Source organism: Diprion similis, chromosome 12 (genome assembly GCF_021155765.1).
Source record: "Diprion similis isolate iyDipSimi1 chromosome 12, iyDipSimi1.1, whole genome shotgun sequence".
Classification (NCBI taxonomy): Eukaryota; Metazoa; Arthropoda; class Insecta; order Hymenoptera; family Diprionidae; genus Diprion; species Diprion similis.
In genome coordinates this window covers 13,358,856-13,385,253 of record NC_060116.1, presented here as the reverse complement: position 1 = coordinate 13,385,253, position 26,398 = coordinate 13,358,856, and the positions used below count along the sequence as shown (strand labels likewise).

The 26,398-nt window shown below is 44.9% G+C and overlaps 1 protein-coding gene across 1 annotated transcript in view; it reads right to left on the bottom strand.

Annotated features, from left to right (window-relative positions):
- LOC124413118 overlaps positions 1 to 26,398 on the bottom strand; it is a 100,567-nt gene that overhangs the window by 9,625 nt on the left and 64,544 nt on the right. The window contains exons 3-4 of the mRNA XM_046893490.1: positions 2,705 to 3,018; positions 2,405 to 2,584 (exon numbers count right to left, since the gene is read on the bottom strand). Coding sequence (XP_046749446.1) covers positions 2,405 to 2,584; positions 2,705 to 3,018 — 494 coding nt within the window. The remainder of the gene's footprint in view (positions 1 to 2,404; positions 2,585 to 2,704; positions 3,019 to 26,398) is intronic.

Here is a 26,398-nt window from a genome sequence, read left to right as displayed (position 1 = left end):
AACTGCACCGTCTCAATCTTTTTCCCGACAACCGCAAACCGACCTGCACGAGCTAGGGGTGAAGGTTAATAGTTCCGCAGGGTGTTTCCTTGCTTTGAATGATTTTTCTAAGGATGGTTAATATTTTCAATGCAGCCGGTATCCGGGGGGTTTGGGGAAAATTCGCCAAACCATCGTGCGAAGTGTTGGTGCGGAAAAAGCCGCGCTTTTCTTTTACACTCCGCGGCGTCTTTTCGTCGAAGAAATACCGAGGTTGGTTTTTCTGATATCGAGTGAAAGTCCCGGGGTGATTAATCGAGTCCTGCAGCCTCGACAGTGTGGAAATTGAAGTGCCCGTCGGCATTCGTCAGGCGAAAAGTTTTCCTCTTATTCCGATATCCCGCGCCGCGTGATTCCCCCGCGTTACGCACCTACAACCTTCTTTGTATTTCACGGCCCCGATACATAATCTCGACTCGATCGAAGCGCCTCCGGGAGAAGAAAATAATCGGATTCTTCCGCATCAAATTACACCCTTACCGCAGTAGCTATATATAAGAACTCTGCAGCGATCTCCTATCGCGAAAATAAATTTCTTCGTCCCGTTTCTCTCCGCGCTTTTATAGCTCCGATTTCATCTCAATATTTATTCATCAGATTTCCGCTTATTTCGCTTTTGCGATCGGTGTAATAAGCAGCGTTATCACCTGATAACGCGACGAGTCTTCAATAACCTGACCTATATTTGTTTCCCGGACAATAAAAACGACGTCCGACTGTCAACCGATTTTTGCAAATAAATTTGCAGGTTCAAAACTGCGATCGGATGTTCTTCAAATACTTCTTCGTACCACGTGTCGTGTATAAAAGACTCGACCGCCTCCTGAACCGGCGTTTCGTTATACCAGCTGGGAGCTTGTTCAACTTGCTAATGACCCATCTATCTCGCTCCCTTCTTGTCTCCCTTTTTCTCATCTTCTCTTATTCCCTTCTTTTTTCTTCTCCCCACGCCTTAAGCCGGCGAGAGGAGTTTCGGCTGTATATCTATATATGCGTATCCTATATACCCGTCGCGTCGCGTCGGTGCGCAAAAGCTGTCGACTTGACTTACCACTTAATTACCAAACTTTTGTCGCAATCTGATCGACCTTACATATATTTCAGAGATCGGGTAGGTCCTTCAAGACCGGCGAAGACGGCGGGTAAAAGTACGATGCGGATTACGGGCTGATTGGAAAGAAATTGGAAAGAGATTTGGCCGATGATTTGAGCGAAAAACTCGTCCTCACGTTAATAGTCTTCGGATACGATCTTAGATTTCTGTGATTCGCAAGCTCCGCGGGGCGCTTCGAGTCTCAGAAACAAGCTATAATATGACCCAACCAGGAGAGAATCGGCCTCGATGTATTTATTTATTCACTCGCTCTCTCCTCTCTCTCTTTCTCTCTCACTCTCGCGCTCCGAAGCTGCACTTAACAAATTCGATTAATTATTTTGTATCGCAACGGCGAACCGGTTCTTCGAAACTTGCAGTTTGTTAATTTATTTTTTCACGAACTAGCGAAGCTGTCAGAGCTACTGCAACCCAGTTAGCCAACGTCCCAGTGCTGATCGTAAGCTCGGTTCGCCTATAAACTCCGCAAGGCTGCTCCTCAAGCACTCTGCTCTCCCAGATTCTCTCCGTGCTTTTCGCGCAAGCTGCAGCTACAGCTGAAATTCATTACATCCCACACGGCAACGCGCTGCAGGATTTATCCTCTGAGTCGCGCTTTGCGGGTTCTTTATCGTTATCCCTGTTCATTAACTTTCCTATACACATATATATATATACATATAATGTGTGTGTATAAGTATATAACCTATCCGCGATTGCTGGCCTGATAACCTTGCCGAACTTCTGAGGCTATTTGTAATCCTGATTTCGGCATAAGCGCCTCGCGATTCGCTCCTTCCGCGTCTATCCTAACAATTTATCACCGCGATATCTCGATACAAACTATTTCTCAAATAAATTGTTTCCCATCGCGGCTCTGGCGTTGTTGATTACACGCTGAAGATATTTTGAACCAAGAGCTTGTAGATTAATTTGATTCCGAGTAATTTTCTTGCTGGATTGAAAGATTGCTGTATAATATTCCGCTGCTGTCTTTAACTCAAAACGATTTCAGCGCTTCGACGACTCACCTTCACTGCAATTCGCGTTAATATTCTACGAATGACATCACGGTTTGGCAAAATCGCTGTTCCAACATCTAGATAGCCTTACCGAAAAGTTCTTTGAAGTACGATAAAAAGCAAAAAAAAAATCTGCCTTTAACCCAGGCGAATCGCGTCATCTTGAGACAAAGTTTCGCGTTATTCTCCTCGTTTATTCACATCAAGGATAATAAAGCAAAGCGACGGTTTGACAGTCGGTGTCAGTTACCTTGGTGAACGTGAGCGTGGCCAACGGAGGTAATCGAGGCAGATTCGGGTAGTAGAAGCTTCCCGCGGGATGCGCCGGGTACCTGGACGTGATTCTGTAGGCAACGCCTTGCGGCTGGGTCGGCCAGTTGGCGGCGGTGAATGTGAAGCCGTTGTCGGTGCCGCCGTCGAGAGGATCGAGCTGAAAAGAAAATAAAGTAGGTATAGCGAGGTTGGCTGGCTGGACGGCGAAGGTCGTCGTCGTCGTCGTCGTCGCGGCGTTCGGACTCCTTTCGGAAATGAAAATTGGCGAGAAAATTACCTCGACTGTAACCGAGTCCACCCAATTTCCCTCGACGCATAGCTGGAAGGAGTCGACGCCGACGAACCAATCCGGGCTCGGGTTAATCCGCGCCATCACGCTCACCAGGGTGTGGTTGCCGTCGAGAAAGGCACGTCCGATGCTCGTTCCCTCACCCTGGGGCACCGGGGGGCCGACGAAGGAGTGCAGAGTGTTCGGGGCGTCTCCACCCGCGTCCAAACCGTCCGCACGACCCGTTTCCACGTACTGACGCGCACCCTGGGACAGTCTTTCCCCGAGGCGATAGAGGCTGTACGACGCGTCGTGGGTCCGACCTGCAACGTGACCGAGGAAAAGGTTGCGCGTTAATGGATGCCGATTTAGTTTTCTTTTTTTTTTTTCTTTTTTTTTTCTTTCTTGCGCTGCGTTGCAGGGATGATGGGCAGCGTTAAATCTACTTTGGGTTTGAATTCGTGGTGAAAGATCAGATGATCGTTTCATTTTTTCTTTACTTCATTATGGAAAGTTGTATGTACCTACATGTAAACTTGTCGAATACTTCTTCTAGCAATCGCAAGAAGATATTAATTAGTTCTACAAGCTACTATTTGGTGTGATAATGGTTATTAATCTTATGTTGTCTGGTCATTGTTATAGAAAATATATTTGTTTGGAGTGTTACATTTTTTTTCATATAAATAACAACCTTGAGGTCACTTGATAACTTTTACTATTTATTGAAATTATCGCAAAAGTTATACACGGAAATATTGTATGAGTATTGAAATAAAAAAGAAATAAGTAAAAGATGAAAAAATTTTACGTGATACGGAGTAGATTTTCATGAAACAACGTTTAAAAATTTATGATAATTTTCTTCAGGGATTCAATAACTCAATTTCGTTCAACCAACAGCCAATGTTTCTAAATCCTGGAGATTTTATACACGGATGTATAAAATGCACCCCCCCTGCATATCCTTGAAGCATATTTTCATTCTATCTCCACTCTAGCCAAGTCAATATTGTCCCACTTTCCACGAGAAAATTTATATATATATATATATATATATATATATATATGTCTTTGGTCTAGGGGCGAGGGATAGATACAGATTTTTCACTTCACACTAAATTCGTAAGCATTAGCTGTGAGAAAAAATCTGTGAATTATGGTCGCGGAAGGGGAAAAACCGGCGAGGAACGTGGTTGTCTCGTTTGCATGGATGCGCAGGGGTGAAAGGCCAGAATTTAGGGGAGTTTATTTTGTTAAACGGTTGAAAATACCGTGGATTCAGTTACGCCATGATTATTCCTTGAGGAAACTGAATTCTTCAGGCTGTATAAAGTTTTCATCCAGGTCTCCCCGATTTCTGCGGTCGAGGCATTAGACGCGCGGTAACAAGCGTCGTATAAAGTTTATACGCAAAAGTAAGATACCGAGGAGTTTCTGCCGGCAGTGTTTTTGAGAAGTTGATCAAAGGACTCTCTGTTTGCGCATACAGGGTATGCCGTTCATTGGAGGGAAAGCGGCTGCGAGAGTATAATAATTGAAGGAGATGCTGCTGCTGCAGGTGGCAGGGGGCTTGTGTTTATTTTGCAAATCATTCACGGCCGGGATGGCACGACGATACTAACCTGCACCTTATACCACCACCGCGTATATCCAGAACTAGGAAGCACGCCGGGGGTACGTCTCGTCTTTGAGGGGGTTGGTGGGGGTGAGGCGTAGAACTTCGGGCAAACATCAGCCTTAATTTCATCTCAAAGGCGTGATTTAATTAATAAGGAAATTTAACGGGGTCCCATTCGAGACTTACTCAGCCTGGAAAGGCGAGTCGCTGCAGCTGAGTGTTAGACGCGTATATATATACATGTAACAACGTTACCTGATTTCTAGTGACGGTACCGGCTCTTCTTTCCGTCGAGCCTTTTCTCCCGGGTACCCTTGAGGATTGAGATATTCAAGGTTCCCATGACGACGGAACCAGGGAACGAAGCCCGGTTTGACAACGACAAAATTCTCGCTGTATAGTACAACCGCCATGTCATGTGAAGAGAAATGTTTTTTATACTCGTCTTCTCTTTTCCCTTTAGCACGTTAAGTGCGCAAGATAATTACGCCGCTTCTTTCCACCCCTGCTAAGAGTTCATGGATACGATATTTTAATGGTCAATGCCTAATCGATGAGTTTCGATTGGATGGAGGAGAGATAGAAATTTCTCATTATACACATAAATGTGTACAGATACGTGCACGTTGTGCCGCATACCTTTGAAAATTTTCGTCCGAAATATTTCAAGACTGTATAATGAGGATGATGATAATAATAATAACAACAATTTGACGTTCTGTTTAATCGCTGCATTAATAACCGACGCGCAGAGAGATTTCTCAGCGAAAAGGTAATAAATCTCTCCCCGCTGTACAGCCTCCTCTTCTTTCCACCGCTGCGCAACTTTCCTCTGTTATAATAAGGAGAGAAAGTCTTCATTTCATATGCTTAAAGCGGCGAAGTGGGTGCGCATCGCGACGTGCCTTTCATTCTTCAAAAATTACTCTGAAAGCTCGCTGATATTGTAGAGAGAATTCTTCATCTTGAAAAACTGCTCTGCGATTTTCACGTTTGAATTGGCGTACCGAAATTTAAACTTTCGAGAAAGAACTAGTCGCTGTTATAGACGCGAAAGACAACTCTGAGCGTGATGACAAAGCGAATAAGAATTGAAATGACAATTTGGGTGAAATGAAAGTAACGACGTATGCGAATACAGATGGTAAAAGGGGTTGTATTACAGGGTTGTTAGTAGTCGGCCGTGTAACTCGAAGTGCTCGAGGTTCCAACCCTTCAGAGCCTGTAGGGTTATGTGTAAATGCAACTTAATCTTTAGAAATCGGCGAAAATAGCATCGACATCCCCGGAAGCTTTTGGAAGGAGCCATTAGGGGTGGTTCGCCTCAAATTACCTCCCATTAATTAGATTATTACCCGCATCGAAACTCTGATGGGTATACTCGATTTACGCCGTTGGCCAACACGCTGCTGTGCTTTAGGTGGAAGGGGTGAGGGTATCAAGAGAAGGGGTGAATCTATAATTCGTGACGCTCAACCCTCGCGCGTCGCAACGCCTTTGCACCTCGAAGAAGAAGATTGCTGGTTATTTCAGTTCGTGGGGCGTGAAGCAAGTGAAATTAGTCGAAGGGTAAGTCGACTCCTGAAGGGTGCGGGTTCTGAAATTTTTAGTAGCTCTTTCGCGGTAGGCATTCTTACGATCTACGCGAATAATACGTAGGGGTGCGAAGACCGTCAACGTCGAACAACCCTCGCACTTAAGGTCTTCATGTTTTAGAATCGAAGGGCAATCTGCATGGTCTTGTCAGACGGTAACCGCTAACGAAACGTCTTTCAACCCCAAGGCTGGTAGTCAATCACCCCCAAAGCAGTGCAAGTCTCAGGGACACCCTTGCAGATCTCTCTTCTCCTCCAGGATCCGGGATTCTCAAATTAGAGATTAACTCGATCAAACCGAGGATAATCGGCCGGTGATGTTCTCCGTACGTCACCGATCAAATCTTGACAACGAGATGACAACGACTGGTTACGAGAGTCAGCTAATGAACTTTTTTGCCGTTAAATATTTCGAGCGTTGGCAACAAACAGCCATAGCGAAGCTTTATGGCTAAGGACAAAATCTGATAGCCAAGGCCCTGAGTTTCGCGATACGAGGCGACGAGAACAAAGGACGCCGGTACAATGTCAGCCACTAATTACCCTGCCAGGGGTTTCTAGGATCAATCGTAGACGTTCGGGTTCGGCGCGGTTGCCTAGTCACGAACAAACAACTTCACGGTTGATAAATAAGTCTGGAGCGGTGGTTTCAAGCTCCTCGAGGCGAAGCGAGCCGAGCACCAGACTTGATTGAAACGAAAGTGAAATTGATAAATTTTCAGACACGGGGGTAAGAGAGAGAGAGAGAGAGAGAGAGAGAGAGAGAGAGAGAGAGAGAGAGACAGAGAATCAGAGAGGGGATCGGCCTCGCCAAAGTTGCCCGAGTGGTTCGAGTGGTTGCGCCCACAGCTTCGAGAAGAGAGTAGTAACTTCGAAACGAATGACGAGAAAGCTGCAGGCGAACGGATCGATTCGCAATTATCAATGCAACAGCGGGGGGAGAGTTCTTTCTCCAAGAGTTCTTCTCTGTTTCGGTATCCTACCTATACCTGCGTGTCTATGTAGAGCCGTCTGTGTAAACCTTGGAAAGGGTGAAAAAGGAAAGACGTTAGATAGTGCGCGGAACTTCTCGTCATTGGCACCGTTTGCATCGTTGTAATTTCGTAGCTGGCGTCGAAGCGCGTGAGAATTAGGTATCAAATTATACACCTTGACTGCTCTAACTCCAAGTTTCCCATCAAAGGGGTTAATTAAGGGGGGTTGCCTCGGTAATTAATAGCCGGTGTTCGCTTTCTGGATAGCCTGGCAAGCTCTTTGGACGGATGAAAGCTTCATCTTTTCCGAGTAAGGCTGCTGCAGACCAAAAAGGATCCTTTAAGGACAGGATGCTCAGCTCACCGAAAGGACTCTCGAATCGACTTTCATCCCGCTGTTGTTGGTGCTTTCGCACAAACGTTTGTGCACAAGTTACTCCCGCGGTAGAGGAAACCTGCAGGATAGAGGTCATATCTCATCGTTACGATCGCGGTTTAACCCTTCTACTCGTAATTTATTGCCAAAAGTTACCATGTACTCCTCCTAATACACATCTGGCCATTCGTGGTATGCGTGCGTGTTACACGTGCAAATTTTGCACCGTCAACTGATGTTCCTCGCCATTTGCATCACGCAACGATTACTCATTGAAGTCTTACATTTCACCGAATTCCAGACCGCATCATGTCCAACTGTCACAAAATGGTGCCACGCACTCAGGTTCTTGGTTCCACTGTACAACCACTCGGGACTACACGGTTGTGTCAAGGATCAATCGAATTGGGTGTACAATGGATTGCGAGACTCGTTGGTCGGTGAAGCCAGCATACAAATACAATGATCCCTTGGCTGATGATTTAGTGATCGTGCTAACTAGAGCCATTTCCGTGTTTTCGTCATTACGCGAGTCATTATGCGTCGCCGGGGGAATTAGCGAGCGATGGGTTGGCGTGTGGAAAGCGTCGTGATCGGAATTTTCAGAGTGGTGTTTGGTACATTCGGTTCGCATCTCAAGCTCACGGTTACACCAGGAGTCGATGGTATATCCGTGAGGAAGTTTTGGTCCCAGACGGGATCAAGGCATCAACCACGAAATAGTTTGAGAATTGGGTTATCTGTCCCGCGCTGAGTCTTATTACATATATACGTTGAGGAATAGGATGAAAACACGCCCCGTGCCCACACCTTGCCCTATATCCTCGCAGTTTGCTTAGACTTTGGTAGGTACTCGCTACTCGAGCTACCTAGTTTCTACACAAGTTCTAGAGACTAATTGCTCAACCGAAATCAACACGCGCGCATGCGTGATCCTAGACTCTGGGGGCAAACCGTCGGCAACACTTGCAGGATGAATATCTCAGCTTTCCAGCATTCGTAGAGGATGAAATCACACCCAAGAAATTCTTGCCGTAATTTTCTTCGACTCGGAGCAGCGACCGATGCTTGGCGATCGACCAATGCGATTCTGTAGCGAAAATAGAATCGCAAGCGGTGCCAGCAGCGGCCATATTGCTTTCGGACTGGCCTGTTAAATACATAGTATAACATGATCGATGACTTCAGCCAAGTTTTCACCTGACCTACGTTATTTCGCGGAAAGCATTTGGAGAAATACCTTCTCTCGTTTTCGAAACTTCATCCTGAGTAATGATGTTTACTTGCACTTCTACCAAGACGGGTGTGAGTCACTCTCAGCCCGGGTATCTCGAGGCCTTGGGAGTCGCCTGATGAAGTGCCGACTTCTAATCTCTCCGCTCTTCAATTTGACGACCGTTTTCTTGTCGGGCCGTCGCGTTATGGTGGACGCCGATTTTTCCTCTTTTCCCAGGAGTTGGGGGGGGGGGGGGGGGGGGGGGGGGGGATTTTTGCGAAAGTGGACGGCCTCGAGCCTTGAAGATTTCCCGAACGTAAACTAAGCTATAAAGCAGGCTAAATGAGCCTTGGCTCTCATTCCGGAAAGGCTGTCTGCCCGGCCGCCCGCCGGCCGAGCTTTGTTTCAGGAAATTAAACGAGCGAAGGGGGAAATAAATGACCAGGTAGGACGCGACCCGAGGGTTGAGAGGACGAGTGGCGCGTATTTTCGCGAGTAGGCAGGCACCTGCCCTTGCGAATCCTGCAGGAAGTTGGCGCGCACTTTTACGCGCTAAACGTGCCGCGCGTTGCCAGTACGCAGGAGTACTCGAGCAAATAATCGATTTATGTATATTTCCGTGACAGTGTTGCTCCGCCGCAGCGGGCTAATTGGTCGTTGGAAAAAGTGGTAAACATTGATTCAACAATAATTAGAACATGGTTGAAATGACTGACGTATAAATGTGTATAATTTTGCACAAGCATATCCGTCCGCCTCCGTAATCTGTTGGTGAAACAGAATCAAATTTGTGAGTGGGCGTATGTCGGAAATTTTAGCCAAGCAAAATATACCCAGAGTAAACAACGCCGCACGCTCTGCTTTTTGCTTTGATATTTTTGCAACAGCGATACCGACGAATTATATTAATAATGATCAAGTATCAATAATAAAAATAAAAATAAAAAATAAAGAAAGAAAGTAAAAGATGAGAGAAAAAAGGAAGAGAAAAAGGAGGCCGAAAGCGTTAGTCAAATAAAAACACCACGAAGCAGAAAACAAGATAGCTGAGCAGGTAGCGCAGATTTGTCAGATCACGAAAACATTTCTGGTGATATCCGATTTGTCGATACCTCAAACTCCGATATATTTAGATATACGGAGAACAATAATTCATTTTCCGAAAAGCCGCATAAATCGTGGCAGTAATTCCAACAATGGCAAAATCACGTCGTTGCCTCGACCAATCAGCGTAACGAACGACTCGCGTACCAAAAGCTCTAACCGTCGGCTGTTCTCATTCGTGTATACATATATTTACACGCCCAGAGTTGTAAAAACAACAGATATTCGACTGATGAATGAGTATTTGCGATTACATACAGGAATAACGCGGCGCTTCCGACACGCGATTTAAACACGTGTTTTCTGTTAAATTTCCCGACTCTATAACTCATTCCTTCACGCCTATAGTAATGAAAATCTATTTTTAGTAAGCGTAATTTGAAACAAATTACCCTCGTGCACGGCTTTGAGAATGCGCAGGCGCACCAACTAGGGTTCGCAAAGTAGGCTCAAAACATACATACAACACTATGGGTGCTCATATGATACACAGTTACCTACGGAGTAAAATTTAATTTCGCAAATTAGGTTTCAACTATGGTATAATTCCGTTAAAAGGGTTGCGTTTCCAATTTAATCCACACACATGCTCACACTCGCAAACACTGTTTCCCGGCAATCGTGAACACCGACAATAATTTTCGCCACTCGAATCCGCCGGCTGCACTCGTTGATACTCGTATATTTGCCTGTTTAGTTATTTACTTAAATTTATTTTCCTAAATAATTTAGTCACGAGTTTTTCATTTTCTGCAGCAAATTGGATCGCGCCAAACTCCAGTTCCACTTATAGTCTCGTTTCTAATCAGACCGAAGAGCAAAGTCGAGTTGCGATTCGCATTCACCTCTATATTCTCGAGTCGGAGACGCGCAAACGTGTCACGGTCCCACTAACACACTGCAAAGACTCCTTTCGCGTTAGTCGGTGAATCTATGTGCCAGTTCGCAGGGCCGTGCGAATTCCAATAACCTGAACAAGCCTCGAAATCTGCGCGGAGATCAGTGAACCGGCGCTGGCAGGCATTGAGGACGACGAAACGTCACTATTTCAGAATCTCACAAGTCCAGGTTTCCACTGATATAATTCAGTACCCAAGTACAGGACCTCATCAGGCTCGACAGCCGATCAATAAATAGAAATACAGATTTCAGTTTTGTCTTCTCTGTTCTTGATAAAGCCGCGATCGAAAATTTCTTGAAGAACAACGGGACTAGAAAAAGAAAGCTCAGTTTTTCTCCGGGCCCCTTTACCCACAGCTACAGCACTGCGGCAGGTGGATACGGGGCGTGCAAATGTAAATGGATGCGCGGTGCTCTCCTAGCAGTGTGTAATTTGGTGTACAAGCTGTAATTTCCAATGTAGGTAACTATGTTCTATAGCACGTAAATGCGTTCTATGTATGCTGCTCTATGGTGCTCCGTGAGCTGTTTACCGGGTGTCTCGAGAACCCTTGACTATATTCGCGCTAATGGCTGTACGTAGCTGAACGAATCTCTGCCCCCCCCCCCCCCCCCCCCCCCGCACGGTGACAGTTGCGACGTGCAGGATGGAGGCAACATCAAAAGTGAACCAATGGAATTGATGGACGTTAAAAACAAGGATGATTCCATAACTTCAAGTCCTAACTTCCCTCTGAATTCACCCTTCGTGTCAGGTTTGGTTTGTTGGTAGAATATTGAACAGTAAAAATCTGATTCGATTGCTCACAGAGATTGTCTGAAAAATGGTTACCGCAACACATTAGAGTTCACGTACATAGTTAGACGTAAAATTTACCAGACTTAAGTTCGACACTGAATAAAAAATGGGAGGATTTAGTACCAAGCAAGTAGTTGACCTCAGCCGTTGAAAGATCATTTTCACTTGTTGTCTCACAGACATCCCATCTCCACAAGGTTGCGGATAGGTGTATATAAAATTTTTTTTAAAGTTCGAATTAGCAGAGCAAGTGTTTTCGGTTCCATGATCTCGTAAGAGGTGATCCTCTTGAAGATGTAGCAGCTACAGAGGCGGGGAAATGATATTCTGATGTACGCAAATTTAATGGACATATATTTTCGAAGAAGTAGCTTGGGCAGCGTGTGTCCCAGAGGTAGGGCGTTCAGGGGTTAAGCACTTTGCATCGTAGATGGGCAGAAAAAGGTGTCGGCAAGACGGATTACACTCGAGTTGTCTGTCTCGAGTCGCACTGGCTCTCGTCGCCTATGGAAAATTGGAGATTTCTTATAGAGTGGCTACCGCAATGGGCATGGAGTAACATGTCCGTAACACTTTCATTGTTTCGACAAGCGAACGAACAAACAAACAAACAAACAAACAAACAGACGAACAAGCAAACCAACGAAGGGACAAATCCTCTTTCTCGAACGTCGCCTCTTCCTCCTCCTCCTCCTCCTCCTCCTCCTCCTCCTCCTCCTCCTCCTCCCCTTTCTCTTCGTAGGTTGTTACGAACGTGATCCACCCTAACAAAGGCGACCAACGTTTCCGCTCGATGGATCGTGCTCGAATCTCTCTAGATACTCACCACTGTGATACATGTGCAAATAGGCCCATCTAACCTCGACGGATCTGCACACACGGTCAAGCCGCATAGGCGCATTATGGGGACTTAGTCCATCCGCCGGAGAATCGCCAGCTTAAGTACGTTATGAGATATTAATTTCGGCTATCGGGTCACCCTCTTGCCTCGACTTAGAAGAGTCGAGTGTAATTATTACGGAGTGTCCGATCGTTTCGCTAAAATCGGCAATTCCAGACTTGTGGGTGTACCATTGTTTCTCAGCAACCAAAGGGGATCCTTAGTTTCCGCCGAGAGCTAACTACCGTAATTCTCCCGATGAGCTCCAGATTGAAACTGAAGCCGAAGAGGCGGTTTGTCGAGTAAACACCACGTCTTTCGCTAATCGAATAATCTCGTACGGAAGATGGATGAGAAGCTTCGATAGAAGCTTGGGAATCCCGTATAACGAAGGAGAATTCCCACGCGCCTACGATTGCAGGGTTGAAAATTCGCGAAGGAGTGACGGAATTTTCATTCATCAAATGGAAAGCAGGCGTGAGGCTGTAACAGCGAGCAGCTGCTGCAGCTTGACGGAGAGTTTCCCGTCGGCAGGTTGGCGCCTGATATTTATAAGTTGACCCAATCTGGTGCCAAGATTTAAAGTGTCGATGTCACTGGCTTTTCAAGCTTCTCCTCGGATCGGGGATGCGAGCAGCTTTTCCATAAATAACCAGACGAGCCCGTCCGGCATTGTTGCAAATTAGTCAACGACTATTATGGGATGGGCAGAGGAATGGAATGGAATTTTCATAGGACGCGGTGAGCGGCAGGTGGATTTGCCTCAATGACAAGTGGCGTGGGAGCTGATTCCATGACTACCCTTGGCAGGCAGGGGCGGATTTGGCGAATTAAGTTTTCAGTGGATCCGACGAAGACTTGGCCCAACGTATAAAGCTGTCCGTTGAATCTGGTCAGCAGAAAATTTTCCAACGTGGATTTATCAGCCCTCGGATAAGGCTGTGAAAATTTATCAGTTTCGTCTTTTGTTGCGTCCCTACAGCCAGCTGTAAGATCGAAACTTTTTTTCGGATCAGCGATTCTCTTTTTATACCAACAATGTAGGAAAACGTTGTTGATAGATTTCTTACGTACCGCGTACTCGGAAAGAACGGCGCAGTTGTTTATCGACGGTTAATGTAGCGTAAACTTTTCAGTTCGACTGCTACCGCCTACGAGTTTCGATGGCAGGTGAATCTACACACACACACGTTTCACATTCCGTTTTATTATAAAGTCAATTAAAATTCGAGTACGCTGTGGCAAAGGGAACGTCTGCAGCTGAGCGAATATTGCCTTTGATTGACGTTCAACTTTGACCCGCGGCGTTATAAAAAGTTAATCAGACCGTTATATTTATACGATTTATAACACATGACGTGCGGCAAAGGTGAACTTTTATCGAACTCGAATAATTCTCTCGACGAGCTTTCAAACTTTTACTATATAGTAAAGAATCACTTCCGCTTACACGTAGGAAAATCTGTTTCTAAGCTTTTTTTTTCACCCCCTGAATATTTGATTTGTTTATAATTGTAGGTTTGGAAATTATTTGTTCTGTTCATGGCTCCAGGAAAAACTAGGATCGTTTCGAAGCCGCCATCCTCTGCGGCTTTGAGTCGTTAAAGTTTCTACGAAAATTACACTAGACTCTATTTATACCCGGCTGTCTAGCACAGCAGCAGCCCGATACAAGAGCCTAAATCTTGGACTTCGTAAAGCTGCGCACAGTCTTCCTTTCCTTTTTCATTTTCTTTATTTTTTTTCTCCTTCTCATCGCTAACAAACACGGTGCAAGTATGGGTGATTAAAAAATAATTTACGAAGGCAAATGGCCACGGTGTACGCAAGTCGAGAGGAAACCGTGAACGACGTACAGAAATACCCGATACCGGGTGCACTTGAAAAACTATACAAACCAGCTTAATTTCCCTCATTGTGATGACAACGTTCGGCATCACTCTCGGAGAAGGTTTCCCGGGAAGATTCTTTCACCCGAATTATCCACCCCCGGTAATCTAACCACAGTGTTTTCATTTCTGACAATAAGCGAATACGGCAAACGTTAGTTAGAAGCTCCATTAGGTTGATTCCAATTGAATCGCGTGATCCCCGAGGCAAGAGTTTCGGAGAAGATTTGAAGGAGCGTTGGAGGGTGACTGCGGACGGGCTGGTGGAATAATTAACCGAATCGGAAACTCGATTTAGCTGTAAGCAGGATCGTGAGACTCGGGCTGCTTCCCCGGTTGTCAATAATTCGCGTTCGTCGTTGCAGAGTGTCTCTACACGGTATTCGCATGATGACATACAATAATCTACGTCGTGAAGTCATCGTGGCGAAGTAAATTGGAACAGAAGTTTGTATATACGTGCGTAATAAGGTGCGGTAGCGGATCGAAACGCGTACCGGAAGTTGACACTGCTGCAGACAGAAGCTTGGATTATGTTGCAGGGGTGCGCTAACGAAATATCGAGGGAATCAGATCTCGCTGTACTACCTCAGAGATACTAAGAATTTAAAGCCACGCGTTGCCAAGGTGTTGCCCATATGGCATGGGAATGCCGCCGCAGCCACCTCAGGAAATCCGAGTACCGGAAAACTGGATAACTGGGATACCGGGACGCCGTCGCGAATCCCGATGCCTGTTCCCGGCTCGAGTATCAAACGTCGACTCATTGCCTTGCCTTCCTGGCGGTCGACCCTTTCTCTCGCTCTCGTTCATTTCGCTACTTCAAACGCTTCATCGTTGATACATAGATATACGAATACACGTATCCCATAACTTCCGAACAAAATTCCCTCCGTGACACGTTAGTTATATTATGTCTATGGGTATACCTTGCCAGATTTCGAAGGTGGTGTTCTCGATGCTTCTCCGAACTTCCATTTCGAATATACCGTCAAAGTTGTAACGATATGAAGACAATTTTCGGAGTTTGAATCGTGCAAGCTCGATCAAATTGCGAATCTTCCCGCGGTAGGTATCCTCATCCGGAAGGCATCGGGGGACAGGGTTTGACTGTCAAATATCACGCCGATAACCGAATTTCGAGTACGGAAGTTGAAATGGAAGGCGGAAGACTTACGCGACAAAGCTTGCAGCTTGTACGTATCGTTATCATTAATCTATCGTACGACGAGTGTAGAAGGAAAGTTTATGGAACCTGCACATAGGTGTGTAAGGTAGAAAGTGTATGAGAGTAATTTGAGTGGAGCGTATAAATTTTATGAGAGGTTCGTTAGCGGGAGTAGAAATTTTCCCCCTATTAAAAAGTATAAATAAAGTAAGTAAAAGCGTGTATATGTTACACAGTATACCTACCGTATAAGAAAGTTAAAAATTAAAAAGGAAAACGACGAAGTGATGGGAGTTTTTAAAGTTTGAAAATTCTTGCAGGGTGACCCCGCTTCACTTATCGTCGCCATGACACTCGCGGGCGCGTTTTGCTCGGGCAAGCTCCAGGAGGTGGGTTCCAACTTTACGATTTGCGGTTCACCGTTTCCGTCTTAGGAAAAGCACCTGCGTGCCTAAGCGGGCTTCTAGCCTAAGTAACCTCGCTAATCGTCGGCTGGTCGGCTGCAGACGCGTAATTTATAAGTGGTGGATTTAGACGCCTGGATCAGGAGAGGAGGAGAGCAGCTGATAAGAAAACCTTGTAACCAAGATGGAGTAATTGTATTTCCGTTGCAGTCCGAGACCTTGATGCAGAGAATATAATTGATTTCATTTAAGTCGACCTTTTCACGTATTTCTGTTTGAAAAGCGCCATTTTCCATTTCCGACGAACCTACGTCAGATACTCGTCCAGATATATCTTCAACTTTTTCATTTATACCCTCGTGTTTGAACAATCGAGTTTGGGAAGAAAGGTTCCTCGCTCTTCCGTCGTCCCTTCCGCTTTTTCTTTCATTCTTCCTCCCCCCCCCCCCCCCCCCCGCCCCCTTCGCGCTTGTTTCCAAGAGACAGATGGCCGACTTTACGTGCAAGTGTGTAACGCTTCGAGAGAATAAGGAGAGTAAGGAAGAAGAAGGAGGGAGTTATAGGAGCGTACAAGACAGGATGGGATAGAAGAACCATCCAACTTCCAAAGCTTATGGTCACCATCAAACGCGGAACAACCCGGCGAGCAGGCTTTGAGCTTTGATGTATTATTCAGGATTCCATTCGGACAAGTTCTATGGCACGACTCGAATGTCCGGATGACGATACTCAAAATGATTTAGGCCGTGCGTTTGTTTCCCCGTTTTTTGCCTGGTCTCATCGTTTTATCATTCCTCCAAATTGCTGATCGAAAAGGGTAATAACAACGCGACGCAGATTCGTGAACGTGTACGATTTTCACGACGTTTGTTTCCGAATCTTGGTCGAAAAATTCGTTAACGATAACACGACGATCCCGCGTTACAAACGTTACTTTGATCTGTTTTGGTAAATATTTATTGCGGAAGGCGAGAGCGAGCTTGAATCATGTTCGCAGTCGGATCTTAATAATTTGCACAAAATACGACTTTCAGCGTTGTCAAGCAAGCAAGCTTTGCCGTCTTTGCGACGCTTCGAGGGCGGCTGCTTTTACGTACACCTACTACGAGCAGTTCGAACTTTCGTCGTAACGAGTTTCAAATTCACCCTGTCGGACGAGGTATAAATATTCTGCTTGAAACGAGAATATAATAAAGTCTCTCTGTCTCTCTCACTCGAAATTCCCTCCCGTCCTAATTCCCTCGCTGAGTTTTATTAGCCGAATTAAATTACACTTTTGATTACCAATTCTAATTTTAGACGGTACTTTGCCGCTCGTATGTGTCGCTGCATACAGAAAGCGAGCACAGTTATATCTGTCTCGTATTCATGTAGATATAAATTAAGAGGTGGTTTAAATCTTTCTCATACCGGATAAAACTCGAGATCAGAAATATCGCCAATAAGCAAATAAATTTCAATTCTACCAACAATTCTACCTCATTTTAAGCAAGAGAAATCTTCGCCGAGTGTGGTAACTTTCGATTAATTTATCGGCAAAAAATCGACATCGATTGTACAGAAACGAAGGAGGCAATTGGCTCTGACGCGAATTGTCTGCAGGTTATCTGAAACTCGCCTTCGGGAAATCGGCACCTTAATCAAACGGAGGGTGAAAGCTTTGCTCGCTTCTGTATTCGGTGCGTATATATACATATATCGGCTACATTACGGGAGGGGGGGGGGGGGGGGGGGGGGTGATACGTGGGCCGATGCTCGAATATCCGAATTACGGAAGGCGATAGCTTGCGAGCTTTCACTCGCAGGCTGACGTATCAAGCGGTAGGTATAAAGTAGCGCGCGAAGGTTGGTTCGATTTACAAAATTCCGTATCGAATTTCATGCAGAGCAAACTGTCCTATCCCATGTTTTCCAAGCTTTTTAAAAAGCTCGCGTTACCCCGCCGCTTTAGCCTCACCTCGGCACGTGTTACTTCCGCGCGCAATATCGAGGCTCTTAATTATCCTGAACAAACTAATTGATTCCGTTCTTTTTCCTTCGGCCAAGGAAAAGATCGAAAGCGTTTTCGACGGTGCTGCAATGCCAGTTTTGTTAAGTCAACGGATCCGATCGGGTCACCATCCACAGGACCTCGGGGGCGGCGCCGATCCTTGTTCGACAAAACCGCCCCCATCTGAATATGCTATTTTCCGCAGAGCTAGCCCGAAGGCTAAGCCGAAGCCTCGCCCTCGCAGGAGCTCAGATTGCAGGACACAGCTTTTTTAAAACGATCTGTATCGCATTTTTCCATTCGTCTTTTATAAGCTCCGCCGGTTGCAGCGGAAAAGCAGGCGGTTATATTGAATAACAAATTTCACGGCTAGAGGTGAAGTATGCGGGTTTCTGTAAGATATATCGATCTCTGGAATTTTATAACAGCGTATGCGTGCAAGCATATCATACAGGACTGGGAGGAAAAAGCTTTGAATAAATGAAAATTCGATTATGTATCGTATTTCGGCCGGCACGCCTCTGTTTCTCATTCTTTTTCGGCTCACTTTCCCTCTCCTCGCCTTCTTCTTCGGGTTCTCTTTTTACCTCGCACCTCAGGTAGGTATACATATACGCCTACTTGATCATTCCACGCACGGATGACGAAAAGGTAGAGAGGCAGGCAAGGGAAAGGAACATATCGAGGGTGTATCGAGATGCGGTAAAGCAACGCCTGGATTTGACGTCGCGTCGGTGAGGTTTTTGGCGGAAGGGCTTTTGTACGCCGCCGCTTTGCGCCACTATATCCGTAAATTTTTACCCTCATCCGCATCGTGACATAGAAATTTTTTTAATCATTAATTATTCTACCTGAAATCTTCTATATACATGCGTCTGCTACTGAGACAACGGTAGTTTGATCGTTATATTCCTAGTCTGGTGATAAATATGACAATAAATCGCATCGTTTGCCCTTCGCTTTTCCTCTTTTCTCCTCTTTCAATAGAGTGACAGATTCAGAGCTCGTTTCCGACGCGGATTGACATTCTGAATTCGTTTTGTATCATTGGATAGCACCGCACATCATTCGGGGAACTTCCCGGCATACGTTTATATGTATATCCCGTTTAGAATGGGGTGTGTGTGTATAAAGAGATCGAGTTGTATGGAAGGGCGGGATGCTGAAGAGACGAGACAAGACGAGAGAGGAAGATAGAGAGGATAAACGAGGTAAGAAATATACCTGAGCCTCTCCGCAGGCGGATGTTGGTATAAGGCACCTGAAGTTTATTCAAATCTACAGACGAAGTTGGAAGGTGGGTGGAAACATTTATTTCAAGTTTCTCCGATGGATACCTCAGGCGGCGGCAGTGTTGCAATCTTTGCGAAAAGTTTCTTGAAAAACAGAGTGCGCGGCTCGGCGTAAAGGCGTGGCGAATATGCCATACGTCTACGTATCTCTGGGTGTGCGTGGTGTACGTACACGGGATTGGCCTGAGTGGTGTGCCCGAAAGAAAATAAAGTTCAGAGACGAGAGAGAGAGAGAGAGAGAGAGAGAGAGAGAGAGAGAGTAAAAAGCGAGAAAGTAAAACAAAATAAAAATATACATATATACAATGCAGAGGGCCAGAGGATGGGGTGCGGAGGAACCGCAACAACGGAATATAAAATATTGAGCTTCTTTCTGAGAAGTACGAATGAACCCGCGAACCTCGGGTACCGTTGCAAGAGAGAAGAATAAAGATGGTGGAAGATTCTTTACTTCTCACAAGGTGTCAGCGTCTGTGCTTAAGCACCTGTCCCTCTACCTCCCCCCACCCCTGCCCTCGACTTCGTCTTTTTCATTCTCGGAGACTAGACGTCCTCCGTAAGTACGAGAAAGAACCTCATCGCTCGCGTTTGAAAAACGACAGCTGGCTAAGAAGAACCGTATGGGAGCGAGAGAAACGAGCAAGTGTGTTTCACCTCCGAAGTGTAGGTAATCAGCACTCGGTGTAAATTCTACCTTCGGCGAGGCGTTTCCATCGGATATTGGCAGAAGCAGGTTGCAATATCGAAGGCGATCAAATTACGTATCATATCTTTCTCCAGGGCAAAAAAACGTGACGTATAAACGTTTCGATAACTCGACGATGTAACCAATATTATACCTTTGCACCACCGTTGAAGAAGAGTTATGCGATTTGGAACGAGACTTTCTGCAATATGCTGTATTCCATGGCTATGTAGCGTCGAAGAAACCGAGGAATAAAAACTTTAGTATTATATTTTCAATACCGATGCTTGACGGAGAAAATTTCTATCGCGTAGGCAACGTTTACTCGGTGAATCTCGAGCGGTTATTGGGGCAGAATAATGGCCAACGGAATTGCAGAGAAAAGCCACGTAGGTACTGCATGCATCGGACTACTTCACATCCGGATAAAGCCACTAGATATCAGCCGACTGGATTATCCGACATCCAAACGGCATTCTTCCTGCAACCTTGAGCGACAAACACACTCCAAAGGACGATATAAGAGGACAGTATCACTAGGAGAAAAGAGCGATCCTTGCATAGAACAAGAGTAAAACACGTGACGACGGCTTCTCCAGCATCCAGTAACAGATTCGTCATCGTGTGTCCATTTCGTCCGTCACACCGTGTATAAATATGCTCTCCGTAATGTCTGTGGTGGTTGTAGGCACTTGTTCCAGGCCAAACTGAAACTCGACTAAAGTTTCGCCAGTGAGTAAGTCTGTCTGCTCTAGTTCTTCCCGTTCCCTTTCCACACCGCGCGCAGCATCCCGCAGTTGTGGATTCAAACCTGGACCATCCACCTGGGATATCTGGCAGCAGCACGTTTCGTGCCGATTCATTGGTACCTCGAAACGATTTTTTCAACCGTTGAAGTTCTTCCTTTTTCTATTTTTACCGCCTTCACTTCACCGGTTATTCCAGGGGTTCGAAACGTCGCCATTTATTTTTGGGGTCTGTCCACATTGTGCTGATAAAATTAGGTTTTAACCGAGAGGTTTTTCACCTCCGACGATCAAGTTTCTATCTGTTGAAAAATGCGCAAAAAGATGCTCCGCGGTTTTCATTTCGAAATGTGCACAAGACAAGTGCCCGCAGGTACCATTTCCGTGCGATAATCGCCCGTTTCTAACGAGCAGGTGGTTTTTCTCTCCTCTTTTTTCTCCGAGTTCCTGCAGGTCAGCTCGGTCGTCCAGGTCGTTTCACTTATCGCCTCTTGCAGTCGCTGGCTGCTGCAAGCTTTTCCCTTATCGGATATAACAGGCGTCAGGATCTGCGTCTTTCCATTCTCGAGAAACTCGAGAAAATGAACAACGCTGCGAAGAAGCGAAAAGAAACGACTGCAATGGACTTGTCAGCTATTGCCTTCGCTTTGTCGTTTTCTCTGAAAGCTTTGACGCTGTTCAATTTGTGGCGAGCTTTTTGCACACATGGGTGTACATGCAATAACTGAATAATGATTACGGCTCATGGGTACCTACTCAAGACTGTATTCTTTTTTGTCTCTACAATATAGACATTTGCTCATCTTGGATGTGTAGTAATTGATTTTTTTTTTTTTTTTTTTGGGAGTTTATCGTTTCCTGAATTTGACATGAAAAAGAGGAGTCTGAACTTTTCACTTGCGCTTTCGATATCCCTAGATGAAAATGTGAAACATTTATACCGTGTGAGTAATAAAAGATCAATACCTCGGCGTGATGTAGAAGATTACTTTTTATCGTCGAAATATACTTTAGATTCCGAGTCGAGAAAAAACGAGTCGAAACTGGAAGAACAATTCCATAAAAAGCATCGAGTGACTGTCGTTTTTATGATGGAACGAGTAGCTCTACATGCAGAGCTTGCGGCTTACGGTTCCCATGAACGACGGTGGAATAAAGAGTGTGTGGATAAATAAATGGAGGGAAGAGCGCAGGGTTGGGTCGAGTCACACGGGTAAGGCTGGATATTTAAATTCTGCTCTGGCAATTTATAAAAGGACTCCCCAAATCCGCATCAACTGAGATTAAGCAGCCACACTGTTGGGCGAGTTGCAGGCTTTCGTGCAGAGGCGAAGTGCCGGGGGTGGATAAAACTGGTGAAATGATAATAATAATAAAAAAGACGATAACAACACTTTTCTTTCGTTAAGATTCTGTTCGTTTTTTATTCTAGCGCGTTTTTCTTTTCTCACAGGATTCGAACTTTTCCCAGATGACAAAATCAGACTTGGAACAAATTTGGAACACGTATTTTCTCGCTAATATTTTATGCATGTGCCTGTAAAGTACGGTAGGTTCGTACCAGGTATTATATTGTGTATATATATATATATATACGTATACATGTTACGTGCTGACATTTCGGTGAAACGCATCGATCCTTGCGAGATACTTCAGCAAATAGACTGCCTGTTTCCCCGGGGCGGGAATTTGACAATCAACAAGATAGCGAAGGAAAAGAAAGAAAGAAAGAAAGAAAGAACACAAAGACGCAAAAAGGAAAAAATAAGAAAGGGAAACGGAGAGCGAAAAATTGCCAAGAATATAACGCGTATATGCATATAAAACTTTTGGTTATGTGTGTGTGTGTGTGTGTGTGTGTGTGAGAGAGAGAGAGAGAGACATATAAAGAGAGCTGGTACAGCCATAAAAATACAGAACGCTTTCTCGATACTGCAATTATTTACGCATGGTTAGGTAAAATATTATTATATATTACGTGTACATGTATATCTGTGTATATATTCTTACGACAATAAATTTTGAAAAAGGTTTTTCCACGGAGCAGTGTTTCTTCTTTTATTGTTTCATCCTCAATTTTTTATTATTTATTTTTTACCAAGCAGCGAAAGTCGCAAGGGGGCAAAAAAAAAGAAAAAAAAAAAAAAAAAAGGAAATGGAAAAACGAATAAGAAAATAAAGAATGGTTCGAACAGCGGTTTTGCTCATACAAGAAAAAAGAGAAACGAATTTTACAATAATTTCAGACTACTCGTATAACAGCTTCCTAATTGAAATTTTAACACAGATACCGACAGACCGTTTCCAATTTTCAAACCACCCTCTGAACTGCAGGCTTTTAACCCGACGAAGTAATGAAATGGGAGGAGAAAATATATGTATCGCATTTATTGTATCATATATACACCGGAGTGTCGTCGCACGTTTATGTTTTTCGTTGTTATTATTATACGCATAGGCGCGTGACTGTTAATTTTTTTTATGAAATTTTTTATAATCGTTATTTTTTAACTCTGCGCCTCTGTCATCCCTTGTGTTTCATTGTTTCCATTTCGGGACTTTTTAGGGTGTATAACACGCGAAACTTTTAAGGGTTACCGTTCACCCCGAGCGCGTAAAGACGGATGACAAGCGGCGTAATGACGAGCGGTGAGAATTGCAATTCGTATTCCATTCAGAGTGGAACCCCAATGTCGTTTGCCTTTTCACGGTGAACGAACGGCGGAAACAGAAGCTCGATTCGAACGGTAGTCGGCGCTGAAATTGCCAGTCACTCAGGCCGGCTGATCCGTTTTCAGGAATCGCGCACGTCGTAAAATTCAAATACGGAATGATAGGCATGCCTAATAGCTCGCAAGCTGTAAGATTGAACGCCCATAGAATTCCCGATTTTAAACTTGCGGGAACATTGTTTTTCCACGTGACGCGACGGCGTGATATATGAGCTTCGCTGATCTGCTCATCCTTTATTACTAGATATACTTAATCAATGCGAATGAATGGTCAGCAAAGAATCCGGCCAACCGTTAAAATCCCGATAAATGTAACGCGACATACCTCGAATGGGTGTACAAGCTCAAATCGAATCCAAGGCAGAGCTCGAGAAATTAAACAAAGCTGGACTCGGCAGATTGAAGTGAAATTTTGTGTAATTCTTTTCACCGACTCTTGTCAGTTGAAAAAACGTCAAGTTTGGGGGATACCTAGTTAATTTCATTACGTCCCGTGAAAATATTTCCCGGGAAGCATGGAGTCTGGCAGCCAGAGCATCGTGTTGGCTGCACTGTAGTGTTACGCATATAGTATATAGCCGGAAATATATACGGTAGCGTACATTGAAACTCGTTAATTTGAAAATCGAAGCCCGTTAGTCAACTGTTTGTCGAGAGAATTGCCCGAGGGAAGCATCGCTAATGGCTTCCATCATTTTCCGAATGCATCACTATACCGCATGCATATCTACACCTTCGCTATGCTTTTGATGCCTCGTGCATTTCAATTTTCGAGTTACGTAACGGCCTCTGATTACCTACCATTGTCGATTGTTCTGCACTTATCACGGGCTGAATGTGTTGGCAAAGTCGAAAAAGAAAATTAGAGAAACAATAGGTAGGAAGGAACAAGGGTGAGAAGAAAACGCCAGAGATTGGTATATAACAGGCGTATGTAGACGTGTACGTTGGAGGACAGTCTTCTGGTGGGCGGGACAAAGTTATGCTCTAAAAACGCGGAGACAAGCTTTTTGAATATTCACGAGACCCTGCGTCTTGTTGTCACCGGCGAAACGACGCCCGCGACCCAACGTCAGGCTTTAAAATTCCGCAGAAGCAAAATTTTCATGTCTCTCTTCAACGTGTCGCGTGAATTCTGCAAACCTCCTTGAGATACACGAAATATTGGACTGGGAAGTCGGGAGAAGTGGGGTGCGGTAATAAAGGAAGAAAGAAAGAAAGAAAGAAAGAAAGAAAGAAAGAAAGAAGGTCCTGCAAAGCGTCGGCGAGGGTTCAAATCACCGGTTTGCTTTCGGGTTCGAACTTTCGGGGACTCCAGATAAGAAATATCTCGAGGTCCTGACTATGGGGTCTCCTGGAGGTTGGATGTCGACTTAACTGTCACCGCGTGCAGGTTGAGGACGAAAAAACCGTTCCGATATTTGTGGGAGGGAGGGAGGGAGGGCGGAAAGAAAGTTTTAGAAAATAAAATCCCCTGACCAAGTTTTCTCACCTCCAGTCGTCTATCTCCGCTTTTTCCTCGGTTTTCACTCGGTCCATTTTTAAACCCATCGAATTTAGACGGGCTTCCGAATTCCAAAGCTTCTTTCTTATACGCCTTTGACTCCGCATCATTAATATCAAAGTTACACCGCGGTCTCCGCATAGACAAAACAACTCGGGATGTATCCCGGCAAAGAGACGGGAGAAAAGGGGGAGCGAGAAAGGGCTAAAGCGTGCCTCCATGAATCACGTGAGTGGAATAATTGACAGTCCGCAAACAGAACCAAGCCAACCTATTCTGCAGTGTGCCACATGGTCTGCAGCTCGTTTCCTGCAGAGCTCAGGGTAGTCGGAGTTTATACGAGGGGGTGGGGGTTACTTGTTATGCAGATTGGAATAATATCGGTGCTGGGTACACAGTAGTTACTCCAGAGTTCGCTATTCGGGACCTATATAACGCTATCCAGTGATCCGCTATCAGCGAGCCTTAATCATCGTCTTCCCGAGGAAGTCGTACGATCGCTTTGCAAATTCGCCTACGTGGTGCTGGTCGTCAGGTTTAACTGCCGAATTGATTAGCCGTAGGACAAGTTATTAATACGGAGGGTAGAGGTAAGGAGGACTATCTCCATGCATGGAAAGTCTCCGTAAAGTAGAGGGAAATTAAGATGGCGTTGCTGTAGCAAAGGTTCCACAAACCGTAGATCAGATTGAATCCCGTTAAGGTGCTTATAAAGACACGTTGTACACCTCGAAAACGCGGGGATGCAAAACTCCTGTACCGCTTAAGCGATCAGAGTGAAACTTGGGCAGTTAATGCCTTATTTTGGCAAAAAGTGGAGCGTCTTTTTACTTTTTCAAAATTTTGAAAAATATTTTACAGATTCGTTACCACCCACAGAAATTGACCAAATTTTCACAGTTGTACGGAATGCATCGAACTATCCGGTATGATGCCACTCGGCGGTGATGAAACACACATTTTGAGCCCAGTTCCATGAGATTTGATGGTGAAATGACAAAATGGCAGCTGATTTGGTTTTCGATCATGAAGAACACCAAAATCTCATTTTGGCGACACTTGTTACCTGTATCTTTCAGGCCTGCCGGTAATTTTTTACCGACATTACACGCATATATTACCGGCATGCGCGTAATGTCGGTAACAAATGTCGCCAAAATGAGATTTCGGTGTACTTCGTAATCGAAAACCAGATCAGCTGCCATTTTGTCATTTCACCATCAAATCTCATGGAACTGGGCTCAAAATGTGTGTTTCATCACTGTCGAGTGGCATCACACCGGACAGTTCGATCTATTCCGTGCAACTGTGAAAATTTGGCCAATTTCTGTGGGTGGTAACCAATCTGTAAAATTTTTTTCCAAATTTTGAAAAAGTAAAAATACGCTCCACTTTTTGCCAAAATAAGGTATGAACTGCCCAAGTTTCACTCTGATCGCTTAAGCGGTACAGGAGTTTTGCATCCCCGCGTTTTCGAGGTGTACAACGTGTCTTTATAAGCACCTTAAGTCCTGACTGCTAAGCGCCAATCTTTTCTGCTTTTCGGCGCACATTTTTTTAGTAGAAAACCCATAGGAGATGCTTCCCCTCAACTCTGTCCTCTGTAGTTATTGATTACTTTGACTTTGAATGGCCGAGCAAGGGCGAAAAACGCAGTCAAAAAAAGACCCACAAAATAATTAGCCCACTCTGCTATGAACTGTCTAATTCAAGAACGTGTACAAGGTGTAGCTGACAACAGAACGTTTTCACCGAACTTTCCTCGAGCGTCGAAAACAATGGGTACCTGATTTGCGTTGTGACGGTTTGAGTCTCGTAAATCATGGAT